This window comes from Neofelis nebulosa, chromosome 16, assembly GCF_028018385.1.
Source record: "Neofelis nebulosa isolate mNeoNeb1 chromosome 16, mNeoNeb1.pri, whole genome shotgun sequence".
NCBI lineage: Eukaryota > Metazoa > Chordata > Mammalia > Carnivora > Felidae > Neofelis > Neofelis nebulosa.
In genome coordinates this window covers 66,010,240-66,029,354 of record NC_080797.1, presented here as the reverse complement: position 1 = coordinate 66,029,354, position 19,115 = coordinate 66,010,240, and the positions used below count along the sequence as shown (strand labels likewise).

At 54.9% G+C, this 19,115-nt stretch overlaps 1 protein-coding gene across 4 annotated transcripts in view; it reads left to right on the top strand.

Annotated features, from left to right (window-relative positions):
- Positions 1-381: 381 nt before the first annotated feature.
- ATP2A3 (ATPase sarcoplasmic/endoplasmic reticulum Ca2+ transporting 3) overlaps positions 382-19,115 on the top strand; it is a 35,653-nt gene continuing 16,919 nt past the window's right edge. For 2 of the 4 annotated variants that reach the window (XM_058705465.1, XM_058705464.1), the window contains exons 1-10: positions 384-698; positions 11,018-11,035; positions 11,320-11,402; positions 12,930-13,034; positions 13,223-13,361; positions 13,664-13,744; positions 13,836-13,921; positions 15,545-16,009; positions 17,549-17,637; positions 17,819-17,921. In XM_058705465.1, the coding sequence (XP_058561448.1) occupies positions 581-698; positions 11,018-11,035; positions 11,320-11,402; positions 12,930-13,034; positions 13,223-13,361; positions 13,664-13,744; positions 13,836-13,921; positions 15,545-16,009; positions 17,549-17,637; positions 17,819-17,921 (1,287 nt within the window). In that variant the 5' untranslated portion in view covers positions 384-580. Of the gene's footprint in view, positions 699-11,017; positions 11,036-11,319; positions 11,403-12,929; positions 13,035-13,222; positions 13,362-13,663; positions 13,745-13,835; positions 13,922-15,544; positions 16,010-17,548; positions 17,638-17,818; positions 17,922-19,115 lie in introns of all 4 variants that reach the window. The other 2 variants (XM_058705466.1, XM_058705467.1) reach the window with 2 other exon arrangements.

The window sequence follows — 19,115 nt, the reverse complement described above, 5'->3', positions numbered from 1 at the left end:
GGGTTCTCTCTAGACCCACGGTCCTCCTTTGCATATTCAAGTTCGGGGATAGGAAGCCATTCTATGGACACCTCGGTTTTGCAACCCCCCAGGACCCAGGAAGGCTCAAGAGAGGACAGCCCTGAGAATCGTGCTCCGCCGCCCGCCGCAGCTCTCGGCCCTTGGTGGCGCCCAGAGCCCTGAGGACAGGGGCTGCGGCCCCTCCCGGACACGCTAGGCGCGCTCCCCGCAGGAGGCCTCAGTTCCCCCTTCCGCAGAATGGGCTGGCGGCCCAGCCTCTGCGCCCCGGGGCGCTGCGGGGGCGGGGCGGGGAGGCAGCGGGTTCCTAGGGCTGCCGGAAGGGGTGTGAGTGCGGGGGCGGGCTCCACGCCGCCCCGCCCCGGGGAGGGAGCCCGGGGCGCTGCATCCTGGCGCGGGCCTCCGCCGCCGCTGCAGCCACTGCCGTCGGGAAAGGTCCCGGCGCGGACATGACCTCGCGCGCCGCTCTCCTGGGCGGGAGCTCCCGGCGCCCAGCGCAGTAGCCCCGCGAAGAGGCGGCGGACTGGACGGTGCAGACCGCGCAGGAAACCAGGCGGGCGGCATGGAGGCGGCGCACCTGCTCTCAGCAGCCGACGTGCTGCGCCGCTTCTCGGTGACGGTCGAGGGCGGCCTGAGGCCAGAGCAGGTGACTAGCGCGCGAGAGCGCTACGGCCCCAACGGTGAGAGCGTCGGCCTGGCCAGGGAAGCGGGGACCCGCAGTTTCAGTTTACTCCCCTGCGCCGCAAAGGGGAGCGGACCTCTCCGGTTCCAACCCTCGGTTACCGCAGGCGGGCCGGAAGCGAGGGCTCCAGAAGCTTCTGCAGATGCTCTTGGGGCACTCGGACGGGCTGCGCGGCCACCTTCGCATGGGGGTGCAGGGCGGGTTCCGGGTTTAGAGACCTGACCCCTGGCTCCCCTTCCCCAGGCCCAGGGATCTGTCCGGACCTTACAGGCTTTCCACATCCACTCCCCACCCCATCCACTCCCGCAAGCTTTAATCCACCCCCATCCGCGGTCAGCGCTGGGTTCCGGTCCTGCACTGCAACCTGCCCCCATTGTGCAAAGGCATTCGCCGACCTCAGCTGACCAGGAACCAACAGGGACTCTAAGACCCAGCCTCCCAGCTGGCCCAGAGGGTCTCCCCTGAGGGCTCAATAAACACCCAGAAGGTGCAATTTGTCAGCTGGCAGCCTTGGTGCCCCCACCCCCACCTTCAGGTCTTCCTCTTTCTGCAACCCAAGGCGGATGTGGCTGGCGGGAGGGAGTCGGTGGGGGCTTTGAACTGCTTAGGCGGGAGACCTACCTCCCTGGGGGTGGCAGATTCAAGGCCTGGCTCAGGGAGTTGCCAGGATAGGCCTTTCCCTCCTGCGTGACCGTGACTGTGACCGGGAGCAGCACCTGACTGCCGCTGGGCAGGGAGGGAGCGTTTATGCTGTTGCTGTTTGGGTGGAAGTGGTATCATTTCTTCTTATCTTCTAAGGAGTTTGGGATTCTCCATCTGCCAAAAGGCACAAGTACCAGGTACTACCCAGATGTGGCCCAGGCACACAGGTGGAAGATGGAGGGGTCCCCTCCTCAAGTCACTTCCAGTCAGGACTTGCCACCCTCTTCATTCACCCCCTGGGTACTGTGCACAATTTTGGGGATCCAGATGGAAATATACCCCCACCCCCCCAAGTGCAACCTGGACCCACTTTGTTTTAGGACTTGGGGCCTCACCCTTTCAGGGATCCCGGCCAGCCAGAGGGGAAGGTGCTCTGGCCTGAGTGTCTTACTGCTCAGGGATGGCTTGAAAATTACAAAGAGCTGTCAGAAAGGGAGCTTTGGGTTTTGTATTGGCTTATGAAAACCACCTCTTATATAAATATTATCTTTCTGGAGCAGAAATCCTTTTCCAAAAAAATTAGTTGCTATATTTAGTTGAGCTGTGGGAGGAACTAGGGAGATAAATATTATTTAATATCCTCCATTAGTGACTTGGCAGGGAGGGTGTCATTGCTGCAAGAGGACAGGGCAGCAGGACTTTTCCCCCAACCCTGGGGTGGGGGTGGGGATGGGGGTCAGGGCAGCAGGTCTGGGGTTTCACAGCCTCTTTTGTGCCCTGTGGCCTCCAGCTTGGGAGTCCTGATTCCCAAGGAAAACTGGAGACCTAGCCCTTGGTTCTGCCTCCAGAAGCCCTGTGTGACCCTAGCCTACATCCCTCTTCTTTCTGGCTCCCATGTGTTCATTGATCCAGGAGAGGAGAGGCTGCTTAAGAAGGAGGGAGCCTTAGTTCTCCCCCATATTATTTTGTTTAGTGAGGGGCTTTGGGGGTGACCAGTCCACTGAGCATCTGTGTGAAGTGATAGATAAGGATGTTGATGTGGTGTGTAGGTCCACAAAGAGGTGGATGTGCTTTTGGGGGGTGGTAGGTAGGAAAAGTTGGGGGGGGCACTGATGGGGTCCCTGGTTCCCTTGTGCTTTGATAGTGGTAATAATAAAAGGTAATGTTCACTGAGCACCTACTATGTGCCAGGCACTATTAGCACTTTTCATCTCTTATTTCTTCCCCAAAACAATTCTGTGAAAACAGCTGTTGTCATTCCCATTTTGCAGAGGAGGTAACTGAGTCACCAGAAGGTTAGACAACTTGCCCAAGGTCAGATAATATTTGGTGGAGCCGGTCCTGGGTACCTGTCCCTCTCTAGCCTCCCTTTTTCTGTCTGTAGAAGGGAGTCACTGGTTCTACAGGCCTTGGGCCCCTGATGGTGGCTGTGCTAGGAGGTGGGTCAATTAGGCAGGAGCTCTCCCAGCAATGCCCCCAGCCCTCATAGGGCCCTAGAGATCCCTCAGATCACTGATTGGCTTCTTCTTCAGGAAGCATTCCGGGACTCTGGAAGTCCTCAGGTTAGGAGAGGGGAGCCAGCTGCCCCTTCCCGCATCATGCTCTCTCCAACCAGCCCCAGCTGAGGAGGAGTCATCTGTGTTCTGCAGTCTCTGTGGGCACTGGGGGGGGGGGGGGGTGTCTTTCCCTCTTGGGTAACCTGGAGTGGTGTCTACTCGTGTCTGGGATTGGGCTGACAGAATTTTGAACCTTAGCTCTGCCCCATTCACAGCTGTGCAATCCTGGATAAGCCACTTTTCCTCTCTGTGCCTTGGTTTCTTCGTGAGGCCGTAATAGGATCCACGTCTTGGAGTTGCTTGCGAGTGTTTGTGTGCACCAAGCCATCCCTCCTGGTAGCAGAAGAGTCTGGGCCAGGATCTGGGCCAGCTGGGTGGTGGGGTGGGCTAGACCTACAGGTGGAGGGAAACACCCCAGGGACAAGTGACTTCCCCCGCCCCAGGAGTCTGTGCACCTGCAAGGTCGTTAGTGCTGGAAACCACAAGGAAGTCATTTGCTTAAGTCCTGAAGTTTGCAAATTCTGCTGGTAGAGGGAGGAAGGGAGGCTGGAAAGCAGGGGCTGGGGATCCTGTCCTCCTACCTTCTCTAACTCCTCCCTCCTCAGAGCTGGGGGATGGGGCCTCAGCAGTGCTGTGAGTCTGCCAGCTGGGAATGCCCCATACACACAGAACACAGCCTCTCCCAACCCCAGTGAACAGATGTGTCCTCTGAAACCCCAACAGGGGAGTGCACAGGAGGCCCCTGGCCCAGCACCTCTCGAGAGTGTGCCCTTCCCAGCAGGTCCCAGAGGTGCCCAGGACTCCATTTCTTTGGGGGGCTTTCTACATCCTTTCAGTTTATTTTTTGAATAAAAATGTACACACAGTACAACATTCAAAGGGTTAAAAGGTACAGTAAAGTCTCCCCAGACCTGTCCAGCCACCCAGTATTCCTAGGGTCTTGTGTCTCCTTCCCAAGGTATGCTGTGTACATACTCCTTTGGATCCTTATGAACTTTTTCACACGAAAGGCAGTGGATCGTGAGTGCTGTTCTGCCCCTGCTTTCCACGTGATAATCACTCTCGGAGATGGTGCCTTGTGGAGCATCCTGGGACTTCCTAGTAGCTATGCAGGGTTTCATGTGGCTCTTCTGGTATTTCTTCACCTGGCTTTTGGAGGGCACTCAGATTGTTCATAGCCTCTCCTGTCACGTGTCACAAGGCATATTCTTGTCCCCGCATCACTTCACACACTTGTCAATATTGCCAAAGGATAAATTCCTAGAAGTGGAGTTGCTGGGCAAAACAGCATGTGTGCTTTACATTTTGACAGCTATTGCTGAATTGTTCTCCATAAAGTTGCACCTGTTGACCTGCCTGTTTCGTCACCCCTACACCATTGCCATGCATCACCAGACATTTTGATCTGTGCCAATCTGATGGAAAAGTGTCCTCTCATAGTTTTACTTTGCATTTCTCTGGTTACCAGTCATGTTGGGCATTTTTCCATGTATTTTGGAGCCATTTGATTTTCTTGTGTCCGTGAATGGGCTGCCCATCACCTTTGCTGGATGTGAGCCAAGGCAAGAGGCAGGACTGTGTTGAGCATGTCCTACCAAGCAGGCCAACACCTGAGGGCCCTGGAGAGCCCAGTGATTTGGAAGTCAGGCAAGATCCCAGAAGGTCTGGGGTGGTTCCTGTTCAGGGGAGCTAGGGAAAGGGCTCTAACAGGAACTGGAGCCTTCCATCTGTACACTGGATACAACGGCCCCAGAGCTGCAGGTGGGAGGGGTGGCTAGATTTAGATTATTGCCAGTCGTGTCTGGGCTGTGACCTTATCTCCTGCCTTCAGCCCGGGCCCCAGTTGGCTGCTGGAACTCAGGAAACCCATGTGTGTGGCCGTAGGAAACTTGGCCAAGAGGTGTGGGGCCAGGCAGGAGGAGGGGGTGAGGTCTGAGCGGTCCACCTTGCTGGGTGGCCTCAGGAAGACTTGTCCTTCCTTGGCCTCAGTGCCCTCTTCAGTGCAGATGTGGGATCCTGAGATTCCCCTGAAGGCCTTGCAGGATATGAAACGATTCTTGGATCTGAGGAAAGTGTGGTTTCCCTACAGGCATGGGAAGTTCCAGGTCTCTTAGGTCCACCCTAGATTTCATGCCCACTGGCCCTCTTGGGCAGCATTGGCACTCCCCCGCCCCCACCCCAGGAACAGCATCCCCTCACACCAGGAGCTCCCTGAGGCAGGACCGAGTCTGTCCACACCATGCTGGCATATAGATGTTAAGCAGACCCTTTGCCAGGGTTTTCTACTGCCAGATCAGCCAGGTAGTCTGTAGGCCTCTGCATTTGGGGAGCTGCTTCCCAAGGCCCCCTGGAGAGCGGGACCATGTTGTCCACTCTAGATAGGTCCTAGAGACCCGGACAGGGCCAGGTGAACTGGGTGCGGTCTGCCCAGTGAAGGCGTCTCCCTGATTCTGCAAGTGATAACTTAATTGCCCTGTAAACTTACTTTTGAGGAAGACCTTGGTGAGCTCTTGCCTCTCCAGGCTGGAATCAACAATTTAGAAGTTGAAATACCAGTTTCCAATGTTTTGAGATGAGAAAAAGGAGTCAAGAGGGAAGATCAGGGGAGCAGGTGATGCATGCAGCCTGGGGTAGCCTTGGCCGTATACCCCACTTCTCCTGGGCTCCAGGCTGTGGGCCCAGGGCCTTGACCTGAACAATGGGGCGACTGAGTAAACAATTCTGTGAGGCTCTTTATGGACCCAGGGGTGACTCATTCCCTCCCCGCCCTGGAAGGGCTCCCATCAGGTGGGGGTGACCGCAATACTGATGACTAGTAAGAGAAGAGCGGAGGGATGGGTGGACGGGCTTTTCCAAGAAGGCTTCCTGGAAGGCTGGGGTTTAGATGAGGAGCTGCGGAAAGGTACTCTGCACAGAAAGAATGGCCCAAGCAAAACTTTGGAGGGGAAGAAGCTTTAGCAAAACCAGGGAAGGTAGTGGCAATTCTAAGGCATCCCACTTGGCTGGCAGATGTCCAGGATATAGGAGGTTCTGAAAGGTCAGCTTGGGGCAGATCCAGGAAGGCCCTGAAGGCCATGCTAAGGTCAGTCTTTATTCCTCAGGCCAAGGGGAGCCACTATTGGTCTGTGAGCAGGACAGAGGCAGGGTCATTCACTCATTTCCAAATCTTTATCGAGCACCTTCTATGTGCCAGGCACTGCTCTAGGTGCTGAAGACACTGCACTTGACAAATTACTACTGGCATGGAGCTTACGTTTTAATAACCGATATTATAGCTAATATTTACTGAGCATTTACCATGTGCCGTGCATGTTGTTTAATCTTCACAGTGACTTCAGAAGTGGTTACTATCATTATCCCCATTTTGCAGATGGGGAAACTGAGGCACAGAGGGGGTTAATTGCCTTGTCCATAGCCAAAGAACTATCAAGAGATAGAGCATGACTTGAATTTAGCCCTCTGGACCAGACTCCTTGCCCCAAGCCATGAAGCTTCTCTGATCATATGCTCCCTTTTGTCCTCCAGGGCCCACAGGCTAACTTCCAGGCCCCTTCAGGCCAGCCCCACATTGGGCATCTGGGGGCGTGGGCCAGCTCACTGACAGTAGTGACCTAGGGAAGGGGTTGGCTGGGAGAGTCCACCACGTACACTATTTCAGAAGAATAGTGGGGGACTGCATGCCACCGGGCTGGCCCAGCTCGGATGCGGAAGGGAATAGCACTTCCTGTTACTGTCTTTGGCTGCAGCCTGCTGAATGGCACCAAGAGGTGGGCAGGGCTGGGGCATTCTCCCCATTTAACAAATGGAGCATCTGACACTGTTGAGGGCTCAGCGCACCACCCCCTCCACATGCAGCCTGAGGATAGCAAGGGGGAACCAGCATCTTCCAGAGATGCCTGGGGAGAGGCTGGGACAGTGCTTTCCTAGCCCCTGGGTTCCCTCCGTGGCCCTAGGACCCGGTCACGTGAAGGGACAGCCCCAGGGTTGTCTGGGGTCTTGGCAGGATTAGAATTTGAAGTAGACCAGGCCTGAGCAGACGGAGCCTAGTAACCGTCAAAACACCACCTGTGAGGACAGCAGAGCCTTTGTGGGCAGGGACGATTTTGGCTAGTGGCTCTGGGATCACGACGAAGGGGTGAGCTAGCCGAGGGAATCAGGGCACCCAGCCTAACAATCAGAACATAGGATGCCAAGTTTTTTCAGGTGACTTTGGCTAGCGAATGCAGTGCAACAGGGATGGGAAGGCAGAGCAGCTTAGGAGTCAGCGCAGGAGGTGCTGAGCAGGGAGTCAAGAGCCAGACTACCCGAGTTTAAAATTTTTTTGCTTATTTATTTTTGAGAGAGAGAGACAGAGCATGAGCAGGGGAGGGGCAGAGAGAGAGGGAGACACAGAACCTGAAGCAGGCACCAGGCTCTGAGCTGTCAGCACAGAGCCCGATGTGGGGCTCGAACTCACGGACCGCGAGATCATGACCTGAGCCGAAGTCGGATGCTTAACTGACTGAGCCCCCCAGGCGCCCCTGGACTACCCAAGTTTAAAGCTGCCACTTCGCAGCTGTATGACCATAAAGTAGTCATTCAACCTCTCCGTGCTTCAGTTATTTACTCTGTAAAAGGGGAATAATAATGGTATCTTCCTTCTCAGGTTGTTTGAGCATCACAAGAGAGTTAATGCCCAAGAGGATGCATGGCATTTGGCACGCCCAACACTAATAATTCTGCTATAATTATTCTGCTGTGGAGTACCTTCTTATATGCTCAGCATATAGTACCCACCCCATAAAGCACTTGGCACACTGCTTGGTACATAATAGGTGCTCAGTGAATGTGGTTCTTACTAATGTTAATAATGACAGCAGCCCTTCAGGGTGGGAGTGGGTACCCCATCTTCCAAAGAGGCTCAGGATCCCCCAGGGAGCCAGCTGCTCAGGCAAAACTAGAAGCATGTGCACTGCATGTACAGGGACGGGCAGGGCATCTTCTGTGACCTCGCGGCTGGCTGAGCCTCCCCCAAGGGCAGTGGGTAGGTTAGAAGGGGAACCTTGTGGTAGAGGCCAGGTCTGGGGAGAAGGAGGTATCAGTCAGGATCAGCTAGGTTATGCTGCAGTAACAAACCCCGTATCTCAGTGGCTGAAAACAGTACAGGTCATTTCTTGCTCACGCTGTAGATCTGTATGTCAGTGGCAGGTCGTCTGGGGGCTTTGTGTCTCCTGTACTCTGTGATTCTGATTCACAGAGCAGACACGTCTCACGGGTTGCTGGTTGTTGTAGCAGAAGGACAAAGAGCTCCGGATCTTCACTGTCCAATGCTATAGCCACTAGCCTTGTTTGGCTGTTTAAATGTAAATGAATGAAAATTAAGTGAAATTTAAAATTCACCTACTCAGCCACACTAGCCACATTCCCAATGCTCAATAGCTACATGTGGTTAGTGGCTACTGTATGGGACAGTGCAGCTAGAGGACGCTTCCATCATCACAGAAAGTTCCACTAGACAGTATCCTTCTAAATAGAGAGTCTCCTGCCACCAATTTAATGCCCCCGCCCAGAACTAACATGCATCCTTCTTTTTGTAACTTGCACAAGGGCCAGAAAGTGCAGTCATACTATGTGCCCGCAAGGTGGGGACAATCAGAAGCATTTGGAGAACAAACGGCCACCAAAGAGTGGATCCTGAGTCGGATGTTGGGTCAGAGAGCAGAAGGGGAGAACTTGACAGGTGACTGAGGCAGGCAGAGGGCAGCTTGGGGGGAATTCGAGCTGGTACGTGTGCCCCATGACAATGCTTCCCAACCCCAGGCCTTGACCCTGCCCAGAAAAAATGCCGTAAGGAGTATGGTGGCCTAAGGGCTACATGCCTGACAGAGGGAGGTGTTAGGGAGACAGCAGGAGGGATTCGGGTGAGACTTATGGATAAACTCCCATTGGTCAGGAACCCTGAACATCCCCACAGAGGCGGGGGGTTCGGGAGTCTCCTGATTAGAGCACAGCTGAAGCAGGCTGAGGTGTGCCATGAGGTTGGAAATATTCTGTGCCAAGGCTGGGGCATGGCAGACATGACCCCTAAAGGACCCCGCTGGATTGGAGAACTGGCCCAGAAAACTAGGCCTGGCCCTCCCCCTGCCTTTCCTGTTCACTTCAGCTAAATAGATCAGAAGGAAAAAGTCTGTTTGATTTTAATCTCAACGCAGGACACTGGAGATTACATTTTCCACGGAAAATGTCAGCCGTTGCCTAAAATAGGACCAGAAAATGTATTTTTAGGTTATGTGTTTCCCTCCTGGATTTCTGCATCCCAGTGGGCTGCTTGATACTCTCCATGGTTCAGCTGCCGGATGCCCCAGATCCTCCGAACAGGTGGTCTGGGGAGAGGCCTCCCACAGGGAGAATGGTTGCGGGTATTCGAGCTCAAAACAGGTGGACAGATACAAGGACCTGTGCCAAGAAGGAAGAAGAGGAAGGGAGAGCCAGCCTAGGTTAGAGCCTCAGAGTCCGCGTTGTTGACAAGCTCCCAGGTGATGCCAGTGCTGCTAGTCCAGAGACAGGCCAATGAGTAGCAGGGCTCAGGGAGGCTCAGTCTGGGAGGAGGCTCAGGCCTCAACAGAGCCTGGCTTCAGCCCTTGGAGGGAGAAGCCCATTGGACTCCACCCTTTGAGTCCCAGCTCCTGTCCCTTCCCCTAGACTTACCTACTTGCTCTGTGACCTTGTTCAAGCCGCTTTTCCAACGTTTTTTTTTTTTTCAACGTTTTTCATTTATTTTTTGGGACAGAGAGAGACAGAGCATGAACGGGGGAGGGTCAGAGAGAGGGAGACACAGAATCGGAAACAGGCTCCAGGCTCCGAGCCATCAGCCCAGAGCCCGACGCGGGGCTCGAACTCACGGACCGCGAGATCGTGACCTGGCTGAAGTCGGACGCTTAACCGACTGTGCCACCCAGGCGCCCCCCAACGTTTTTTATTTATTTTTGGGACAGAGAGAGACAGAGCATGAACGGGGGAGGGGCAGAGAGAGAGGGAGACACAGAATCGGAAACAGGCTCCAGGCTCCGAGCCATCAGCCCAGAGCCTGACGCAGGGCTCGAACTCACGGACCGCGAGATCGTGACCTGGCTGAAGTCGGACGCTTAACCGACTGCGCCACCCAGGCGCCCCTCAAGCCGCTTTTCCACTCTGGATCTCAGTTCTTGTACCTGCGGAACAGGGTGAGCATTCCTGCCCTGTCTCCCTTTAGACTGTTGGGAAGATTCAAAGACTCCAGGTACTGAGGCAGCCGGTTCCCCTGGAATAAAAGGTCCTTCAGGAAATGGAGGAGATAAAAATAGAGCTTGTAAAGTGACAGCAGGTCCTGGTGGTATTTGGGAACATCATTCCTCAAACTGTTCTATGGGTCACAGACCAGGCGTGTGGGATGGATCTTCATGGAGTTTGCCCAGAGTGGAGGGTTTGGGGGGGGGGGGGGGACAAGGTGAGACTCGGCCTTTAGGAACTTAACCATGGCAGGGTGCCTGGGGTGCTGGCTGCTGAGGTTGTGTCCAAGGGAACCCCCAGGTATGGAGGACTCAGCAGGCTGGCTGTGCTATAGACCTTGTCCAAGTACTCCCGGGGGAGCAGGTAAGTCAGAAGTAGCCTGAGCTAAAATCAAGTAAAATTTTAAATTTTACTTAATTTTCATTCATTTAAATTTGAGGGAGGGGCTACCTTGCCATGGCCATAGAGGACATTGAACAGGATTGGGCAGCCGTCTGAGAAAGAGCAGTGCAAGGGAGCTATCAACTCACTGGTGACCTCTGGGGTCCCTTCTCTTTAACAGTTTGCTCAGTTTCTCTGTGCAGTGGAGGAGGGTCTAGAAGGACCCATGTCCCAAGGTGAGCCATGCCATACCATGCCATACCAGATCTTCCTCAACCAGAGTGGGGTGAAGCGAGGGGAGCAATGGAAGCCTCTGTGCTCAGACCATCCATTCTGTGACCTCAGAGAGCTGTGGGGATATCTCTCGACCATCATGGTGGTCTGGGTAGGCATAGTGGGGAGGGACTGCTGAGACTCCTCCATGGCCCCACTGCATAACCCGATTATCTCTTGTCTCCTCATGGCTCCTGTGACTGCCTGGATCCCACAGAGCTCCCAACTGAGGAAGGTAAGGCTTGGGCCAGGGTGGGCTGCAAGGCCACCAGGCAACATTCTTGGGCCATTCACTGTCAGGTTGTAACCTTCCCTCTCCCCAACAGAGTGAGGCTTTGCCGAGCCCCCCCCCCCCCCCCGCCCCGGTATCACCCACCTGTGCCTGTAGGGCCTCAGGCTATCAGTCTTTAAGTGGTATGGAGGGAGTGGGCCAGGTGGTCTCTGAGGCGGTCCCAGCTCTGAATGGGGGCAAGTCACTTGGTAAGGAATCCAGGCTTCACCTAGTACTCCGGTTCTCAGGGAAGTCCCTGTGGGAGCTGGTGCTGGAGCAGTTTGAAGACCTCCTGGTGCGCATCCTGCTGTTGGCTGCCCTGGTCTCCTTCGTAAGTAAGGCCCCCGTCCCACAGCATCAGTCTTCCCGGAAGGGAAGGCCAGGTTGGGGCAGTGCTCAGAGGCCCAGGCTCTGAATCACAGGTCTGTCTTCTTAGCCATGGGCATCCCTGGACCCCTACATACCTCTTGCCTTGCTCAGACTTCAGCTTGCCTCAAAGCCTGCCTCCCCAGTGGTACTCCCCAGTTGTGACAATCAGATGTCTCTCGCAGTACCTAGGTGGCTCAGTTGGTTAAGCGTCTGACTCTTGGTTTCAGCTCAAGTCATGATGTCACAGGCTCATGGGATCAAGCCCCGCATTGGGCTCTGTGCTGACAGGACAGAGCCTGCTTGGGATTCTTTCTCTCTCTCTCTCTCTCTCTCTCTCTCTCTCCCCCTCCCCCCTTCATGCGCATGCATGAGTGCACACATGTGCTGTCTCTCAAAATAAATAAATAAAACGTTAAAAAAAAAGCCTCCCTATGTTGCCAAATTGTCCCTGGTGGTGGAGAGCCCTTTCCATGGTTCCCAATGCCCCACAGAAGAATTTGGACCTTAACCTCTTACAGCTTCTCTGTGGCTGCTTCTCCCTTTACTCTTCCGCTATTTTCACTGCCTGAAACCCTCCTGGACCTGTAGGATCAGGGGCCCAGGGTGGAGCTGTGGGGAGGGGGGGGGACGGTGATTGTCACTGATGGCTGAGCAGCAGAAACCCAAGGGTAATGCAGGGAAATGGCCCCCCTGGGAGTGGACACAGTTCCTGCTCTTGGCCCTGTGCCCAGCAGGGCCTGGGGAGGAGACCTCATGTAGGTAACATGGAGTGCGGGGCAGCGGGGGCCCAGCCAGCTGTATCTGGCCTTCCTGGCAACTGTCCTTGTAGAAACTGAGGACTCTTCCAGAGAAAAAAAACCCTATCTATGCAGGTGCCTACAACAGCTTAGCCAAAAGGGTGCTGATACTCCTCTATAGTACAGATGGACACACTGAGACCCGTGGAGGGGAGTAACAAGTACCCACTTGGGCCAAGAGGTGGGAATGGGACTTTAATCAGGTCTTTTGCCTCCAGGCCTGGACTCTGACTGAAATTATGCTTCTCTGGCCAGTGGACTTCAGGCATTAGTCCGCAATGGGATTAGCTGGGTTTGTTCAAACATAGACTGTTGGGGCCTCACCCCAGACTTTCTGACTCAGGGGAACTGAGATGGACCCTGAGAATTGCATTTCTAACAAGTTCCCAGATGCTGCTACTGCCGCCAGTGTAGCATCACACTTGGAGAACCACAGCTGGGCAGGCTGGCAGCTGTATAACCGCCCCTTGTCCTGAAAGTCGGCTGGGTGGGATGTGGGCCATGACAGTCACTAACTGCAAGAGCTGAGTGTTCTAAGCCAGAGCCTCAGAGCAGCCCTCTCCAAGCCCAGGGTGCCCTGGGGGGATCTCTCCCAAAACAGGAGAGCAGACAGGAGATCTGGGGTGTGAAGGAAACGGTGAGCAGACCCCGGCACACAGCATAGCCCCAGCTCACTAACTCTCACTCCATAGGTCCTGGCCTGTTTTGAGGAGGGCGAGGAGACCACAACAGCCTTCGTGGAGCCTCTGGTCATCATGCTGATCCTCGTGGCCAATGCCATCGTGGGCGTATGGCAGGTGGGAGGTAGAGGTGGGCTGGACCCTGGGGTGTCCCAGCTGCTGGATGTGACCGCCACTTGGTGTTAGAGTCCCGCTGCAGGTCCTTCTGCTTCTAGCTGTATCCCAGGCCCCAAGGGTGTCATTACAAGGGGTCAGCCAGGTAGGGCCAGTGGGGACAGACCACCTACCTGCCTCGTATTCTGCAGGAACGCAATGCTGAGAGTGCCATTGAGGCCCTGAAAGAGTATGAGCCTGAGATGGGTAAGGTGATCCGCTCGGACCGCAAGGGCGTGCAGAGGATCCGCGCCCGGGACATCGTCCCTGGAGACATCGTGGAAGTAGCAGGTACACTAGGGGCCTCTTTTCATTATGTGATGCTGGCGAGCCCATCCCTCCCTTTGTCCCCATCTTTCTGGCTGTATACACAGAGCGGGGTGGCTGCTGGATCCCTCCAAAGCTTTTTGGCCAAAACCCCAGATATGGGGTTTTGGACAGATATGGAGACTGTAGGCCAGGGAGCAGCACCTATCTCAGGGATCACAGCTCAGGCCCTTGCCTCTCAGCCCCAGCCTTGGTTCCTGGCAGCTCTCCTGGCTTTGCTAGGGGGTGGTGCCTAAAGCCACACTCAGCCAGCTCTCTCCCCACAGTGGGAGACAAAGTGCCCGCTGACCTCCGCCTCCTCGAGATCAAGTCCACCACTCTGAGAGTGGACCAGTCCATCCTGACAGGTGAGGCCTGGAGGCTGGGGCTGAGCAGGGGCTAGGTCAGGGGGTGGGGGTGTCTTCACATAAGGCTTCTCATTTCTGATTCCACAACCAGGTGAATCCGTGTCTGTGACCAAACACACAGATGCTATCCTGGATCCCAGAGCTGTGAACCAGGACAAGAAGAACATGCTATTCTCTGTAAGTCCCTGGGATGGCTGGACACTGCTAATAAAAACAGTAACATTTAGATGAATCAGTTAAAGCCCTACAAAAAGAACTTCATCGATTATTGACAATATGTACAAATTTATGGTATTAGTGATAGCCTGTGTTTACTGAAGGCTGTGTGCCTGGCACTATTCTAAGCCCTTTACGTGTATTTATTCCTCACACTGCTTTTGAAATGAGTACTCAAAAAAAAAAAAAAAAAAAAAAAGAAATGAGTACTCTTATTCTTCACATTTTCCAGCAAGGAAACAGGCATAGAGAGGGTAAGTAAATTGCCCAAGGTCGCACAGCCAGTGAATGGCAGAGCTGGGATGTGAACTCAGACGCTCGGAGTCCAGAGATTTTCCTCCTACCTGCTAGGCTTTACCCTGCCTTAATCTATAGAGGGACAGAGCTAGCCTATAATTTCCCAGTGGAGACACCTCTAGAGAGAAGATGGTTGCCAAAGTGGTGGAGTATGGCAGAAACAGTTCATATCTCAGATGGGAAAACTGACCCCCTAAGGCAAGATGCCAGGGCCCGGTGGTTCTTTTCAGGGAGGGTGGTGGGTTCAGCCATGCTGGGAATGATATGGCCCTGTGGCCTCAGAGGTACTTAACCAGCGAAGGTTACAGGCCGCCCAGAAACAGCCAGAGGCTGAACACAGAAGCCACGATAGGTCAGGCCATTTGGCCATGTCCCAGGGCACCAAGTTATAGGGCTAGAAGACTTCCCCGGAAGTGAACAGAAATGGAGAACACAACATTTGCTCCGAGTTCTTAAGAACTGCCTGCCTAGATGCATGGAAGCCTTGGACAAGCTGCTTTGAGGTGGGGAGGGACTTTACAAGGCATGCTCCAGCATCAGCAGCTGTCACTAAGCAGCCTTCTGAGGTGCACGCTCTGGCTAACTGCAGGTCATTTCCTTAGCTGAAGGGCCTGCAAATTGTGGGCACAGGGGGATGGGAGAGTAGAAGCTGCATTGCTCAGGACAAGAGAAAAGAAACTGAGGTTGCTACTGGCACCTACCTTTTCTCAAGCCTCAGCCCAGGACACCTGTCTGAAGGGGTACCGGGTTATTAGCCCCCTCAGAGAAGCTCCTTTGTGGGACCGTTTTATCAAAGAGGACACAGAGGCTCAAGGCTAGCTAGCCTTTACATCAGGACTTAAGGATTTTACCAGGGCCCTGGGAGTGGATGGACGTAAACTTGTTTTCTGGATTCTTCAGTAAATATTTACAGATTATTTACCTAGGATCACAGTCAGCTTTGGCACTCCTACATGGCCACATTGGCTTTTTCTGAATCACATTTTGGGGGATTGATGTTGTGCTGTGCTGGTTGATCCTATCGTCAATATTGGCCTGGTGCTTCCCCATGCTAGTCACTGGGGACGTGGTGCTGAACCAAGCCCTTGCCTTCATAGAGCTGACACTGTCATCAAGATGACAGCGATAGCTTGGTCCTACATAGCTGCATAAGTCTGAGAGCACTAAGTGACACGGAGACAAAAAGCTTAGTAGGGGGATAAGCACCTTACGCCAGCCCGAAGGAGTCAGGGGTCCTCAGCCCTAACCAGGGTGCTAAGCAGCCCTTCTCACCTTTCCCTTGGCCAGGGTACCAACATCGCATCGGGCAAGGCACTGGGGGTGGCAGTGGCCACAGGCCTGCACACAGAGCTGGGTAAGATCCGGAGTCAGATGGCGGCAGTGGAGCCAGAGCGGACACCGCTGCAGCACAAGCTGGATGAGTTCGGGCGGCAGCTGTCCCGTGCCATCTCTGTGATCTGTGTGGCCGTGTGGGTCATCAACATCAGCCACTTCGCTGACCCAGCCCATGGTGGCTCCTGGCTTCGTGGTGCCGTCTACTACTTCAAGATTGCCGTGGCTCTGGCTGTGGCTGCCATCCCTGAGGGCCTCCCAGCTGTTATCACTACATGCCTGGCTCTGGGCACACGGCGCATGGCACGCAAGAATGCCATTGTGCGGAGTCTGCCCTCTGTGGAGACGCTGGGCTGCACCTCGGTCATCTGCTCCGACAAGACAGGCACACTCACCACCAATCAGATGTCTGTCTGCCGGGTGAGTGGTTGCGGCCAGCTTGGGGCCCCACCGGTGTTGCCGTGTGGCGTTCAGCTGGCCGAATTCCCTCTTTGGGCTGCCCCTTGACTGCTCTTTGGCAGCAGATGGAGCAGAGAGCCTGTGGGCTGCCCCATGGTGGGGAGCAGATCCAGGTTTTCCCGGGGCAGAACAGCTAAGTCTGGCTGGACACGTGTCACTAGGACCCACATATCACTGTGGCAGGTCATTGCCTATGAAGCTCAGTTTCTTCACCTGCAGTTTGGGTTTGCAAGCTTTGGTAGACAACCATAAAGGACACGGGAGGGGGTCAAGTACAGCCTTGGCATCTGAGCCAGGTTCTGTCCTGCTCCACTGTGACTCTGCAGTCAACTCCTGTCACCAGATATGTCAGCTCCAGTGACCTGGGAAGGGCCAGGGCAGGAATTATTCATTTCCTGGCACTCAGTCCCAGATCCTGGGCCTGCTGCCTGCATGCTCCAGGGATTCTGGCTGAGACTCCAGCAGGCCCATGGGGCAGAGGGGTGGGTGGGGTAATGGTGCAGGTTGTGGGCTTCCCACCCCTCTCAGATTCTCCCATCCCCCTTCTCTCACCTCTGCTCCATAATCTGCCCACTGGGAAACTCAGGCTCTGTATCCGAGAACTTGAAGCCCGTCAGAGGTTGTCACAGGGGAAGGGGCACCAGCAAGCTTTATATCCTGAGGCCCCTGACCTTTAAAATCTCTAGTAGGACTTCATTTGAACAGAGGGTTCCTTAACTGAAATAAAGATTTGAAAAACACACTATGGGGAAGTTGTAGAGGCCGTACATGCTGGACAAGGAGCTGAGAAACGACTTCTCAAGAGTTTATGCTGGCTGGAGGGCTGCCCCCTAGGAGCAGGGAGGAGAGCTCAAAGGAAGGGGCATTTAGTGAGCACCTCCTGGGTGCTGAGCTAGCCATTGGCTTGGGAATGTACGGCAAAGCAGTTTCCAGAAAGCAAGAGCTCTCCCTGGCAGAGCTGGCTGACAGACAAAAAAATGCGCTGCCCTGGGAGGGGTGAACCCCCTGACCCTGAAGTGCACAGGTGACCCGGCAGGCCTAAGAGCACACTCTCTGGGAACACCTTTGGGCAGGAGGGTCTCTGCCTCAGAGCAGGCCGTGGGTTTCCTCCCTCGGGGGCCAGGAACTCATCCTTTCAAAGGGAAGAGAGGGGCAGCTCTAGTGTGACCCCACTCTCTTCTCGTGTTACCGGTGGAGAAACTAATGCTCAGGTTCTCAGCCAGGAATCACATAACAAAATGGGCAAGGACCCAGGCTTTCTGCCGCTCCTTCCAGAACATTGAAGAACCAGCCATAAACCCGTCAGGGGTCCAGAGCAGAGGCCCTGCCTCAGCCTGAACCCTACCCTTAACAGTGTATCTCAGACCTTGGCAAGAGGGAAGGCCAGTGGCTTTTCTGGGGGCCCAGAGAACCCCACCCTGGTATCAGGCTTTATTCAGACCGGTTGCCCAAGGAGGAGAGAGGTGAGGGCTTGCCTGAGCATGCTTCTACGCTCCCCAGATGTTCGTGGTAGCCGAAGCTGAAGCAAGCTCCTGCCGTTTGCACGAGTTCACCATCTCCGGCACCACTTACGCCCCGGAGGGCGAAGTGTGAGTGCTGGGCGAGGGAGAGTGGGTGGGCGTGGTTTCCTGGTGAGCTGGGCTACACCGGACAGACACAGACGGCTCCGAGAGTCGTCAGTGGGCGAGGCTTCCTGGGGGCGGGATCAAGAAGCTGTGCGCCTCCCAGGGGCCGGGCTAAATGCCCCGGTACTGAGACCCAGCCCCACAGGAGGCAGGCGGAGCAGCTCGTGCGCTGTGGGCAGTTCGATGGGCTGGTGGAGCTGGCGACAATCTGTGCCCTGTGCAACGACTCAGCGCTGGACTACAATGAGGTGGGCCCCAGCTCCCTTTCGTGACTTCCCTAGTATCCAGGTGCCCAGGACAGACGCTTCTCTGAGTCTCAGAACTCCCAGGATTGGCAGTCCCTTACCCTTTGGAGTGCCACACCCCAGGGGCACTGCCACCCCTGCACAACCCCCCACTGCCATTCCTTCCTCAGACTGGCTTTAGAACCAGTGCCCTAAGTGCCTTAGGGCTCTTGGACTGTGGGGGACTGTAATGTAAGGGACTGTAGTGCCAGGGTGCCTAGAGGAAGAAATTAGGGGAGCAGGGCTAGGGAGGGTGTTTAAAGTAGAAGGCACAGCCCGAAAAAGGCCCATAGGTCAGGAGCAGCCTGATGTGATATAGGCATTGAATGCCCTTGACTGCAGCTGGAGCAGTAGAATGGAATATGCAGGAAGACACTCCTACCTGAGGGAAGGACTTGACCACACCAAGTTAGGTCCCATAACGAGCTGAGGACAATAGTGAGCCACCAAAGGGTTTTGAGCAGGAGAGTGATAATGGTCAGATCTGCATTTACGAAAGATCAGGCTTCTATGTGAAGGATGGAACAGATAGGGCAAGACTGGATTCAGGAAGTCCTGTGTGGTCCTCCAGGTCGGAGAGTTGCTGGCTGGGGCTTCAGGGAAAGGGGAGAAGGCATAGGTTGGAGAGAGAATTAGGAACGAAACTCCTGGGACTTGGTGACTTGTTAGGTGAACGAGTCGGAGGATAGCTCCTGGTTGGTGTCCGGGCTGGGAATGTCACTGGAATGGCAAATACAGGGGGAAGGGGAGGTGGCCTGAGGGTCAGTAAGGAACCAAGTCCAACAGGCAGCTTGGAGTTCAGGGGAAAGGTCACTGCCAGGCTGGGCACTGGAAGTCAAGCGCATGAAGGGTGGGGGCAGCAGGGAGCGTAGGAGGCCTCAGGGAGAGAAGATGGGAGGGGAGAAGCAGGGACCGGACAGCAGGGTTTAGAAAGAGGAATCTGGGGAAGGAGGCTGGGAGCATGCAGAGCATGAGGTAGACGGCCGGGAGAACACATGTTCACTGATGTCAGGGAAGGGTCAGAAGGGAAGGGAAGCATCAGTGTCGGATGCTACCCAGACCTCATGTCAGCTGGGCTGGGAAGGGTCCAGAGGCCTGATGCAAAGGAGGTTTAAGGTAACTGGCCAAGGGAGCTCTAGGGGTCAGGGAGTGAGTGGG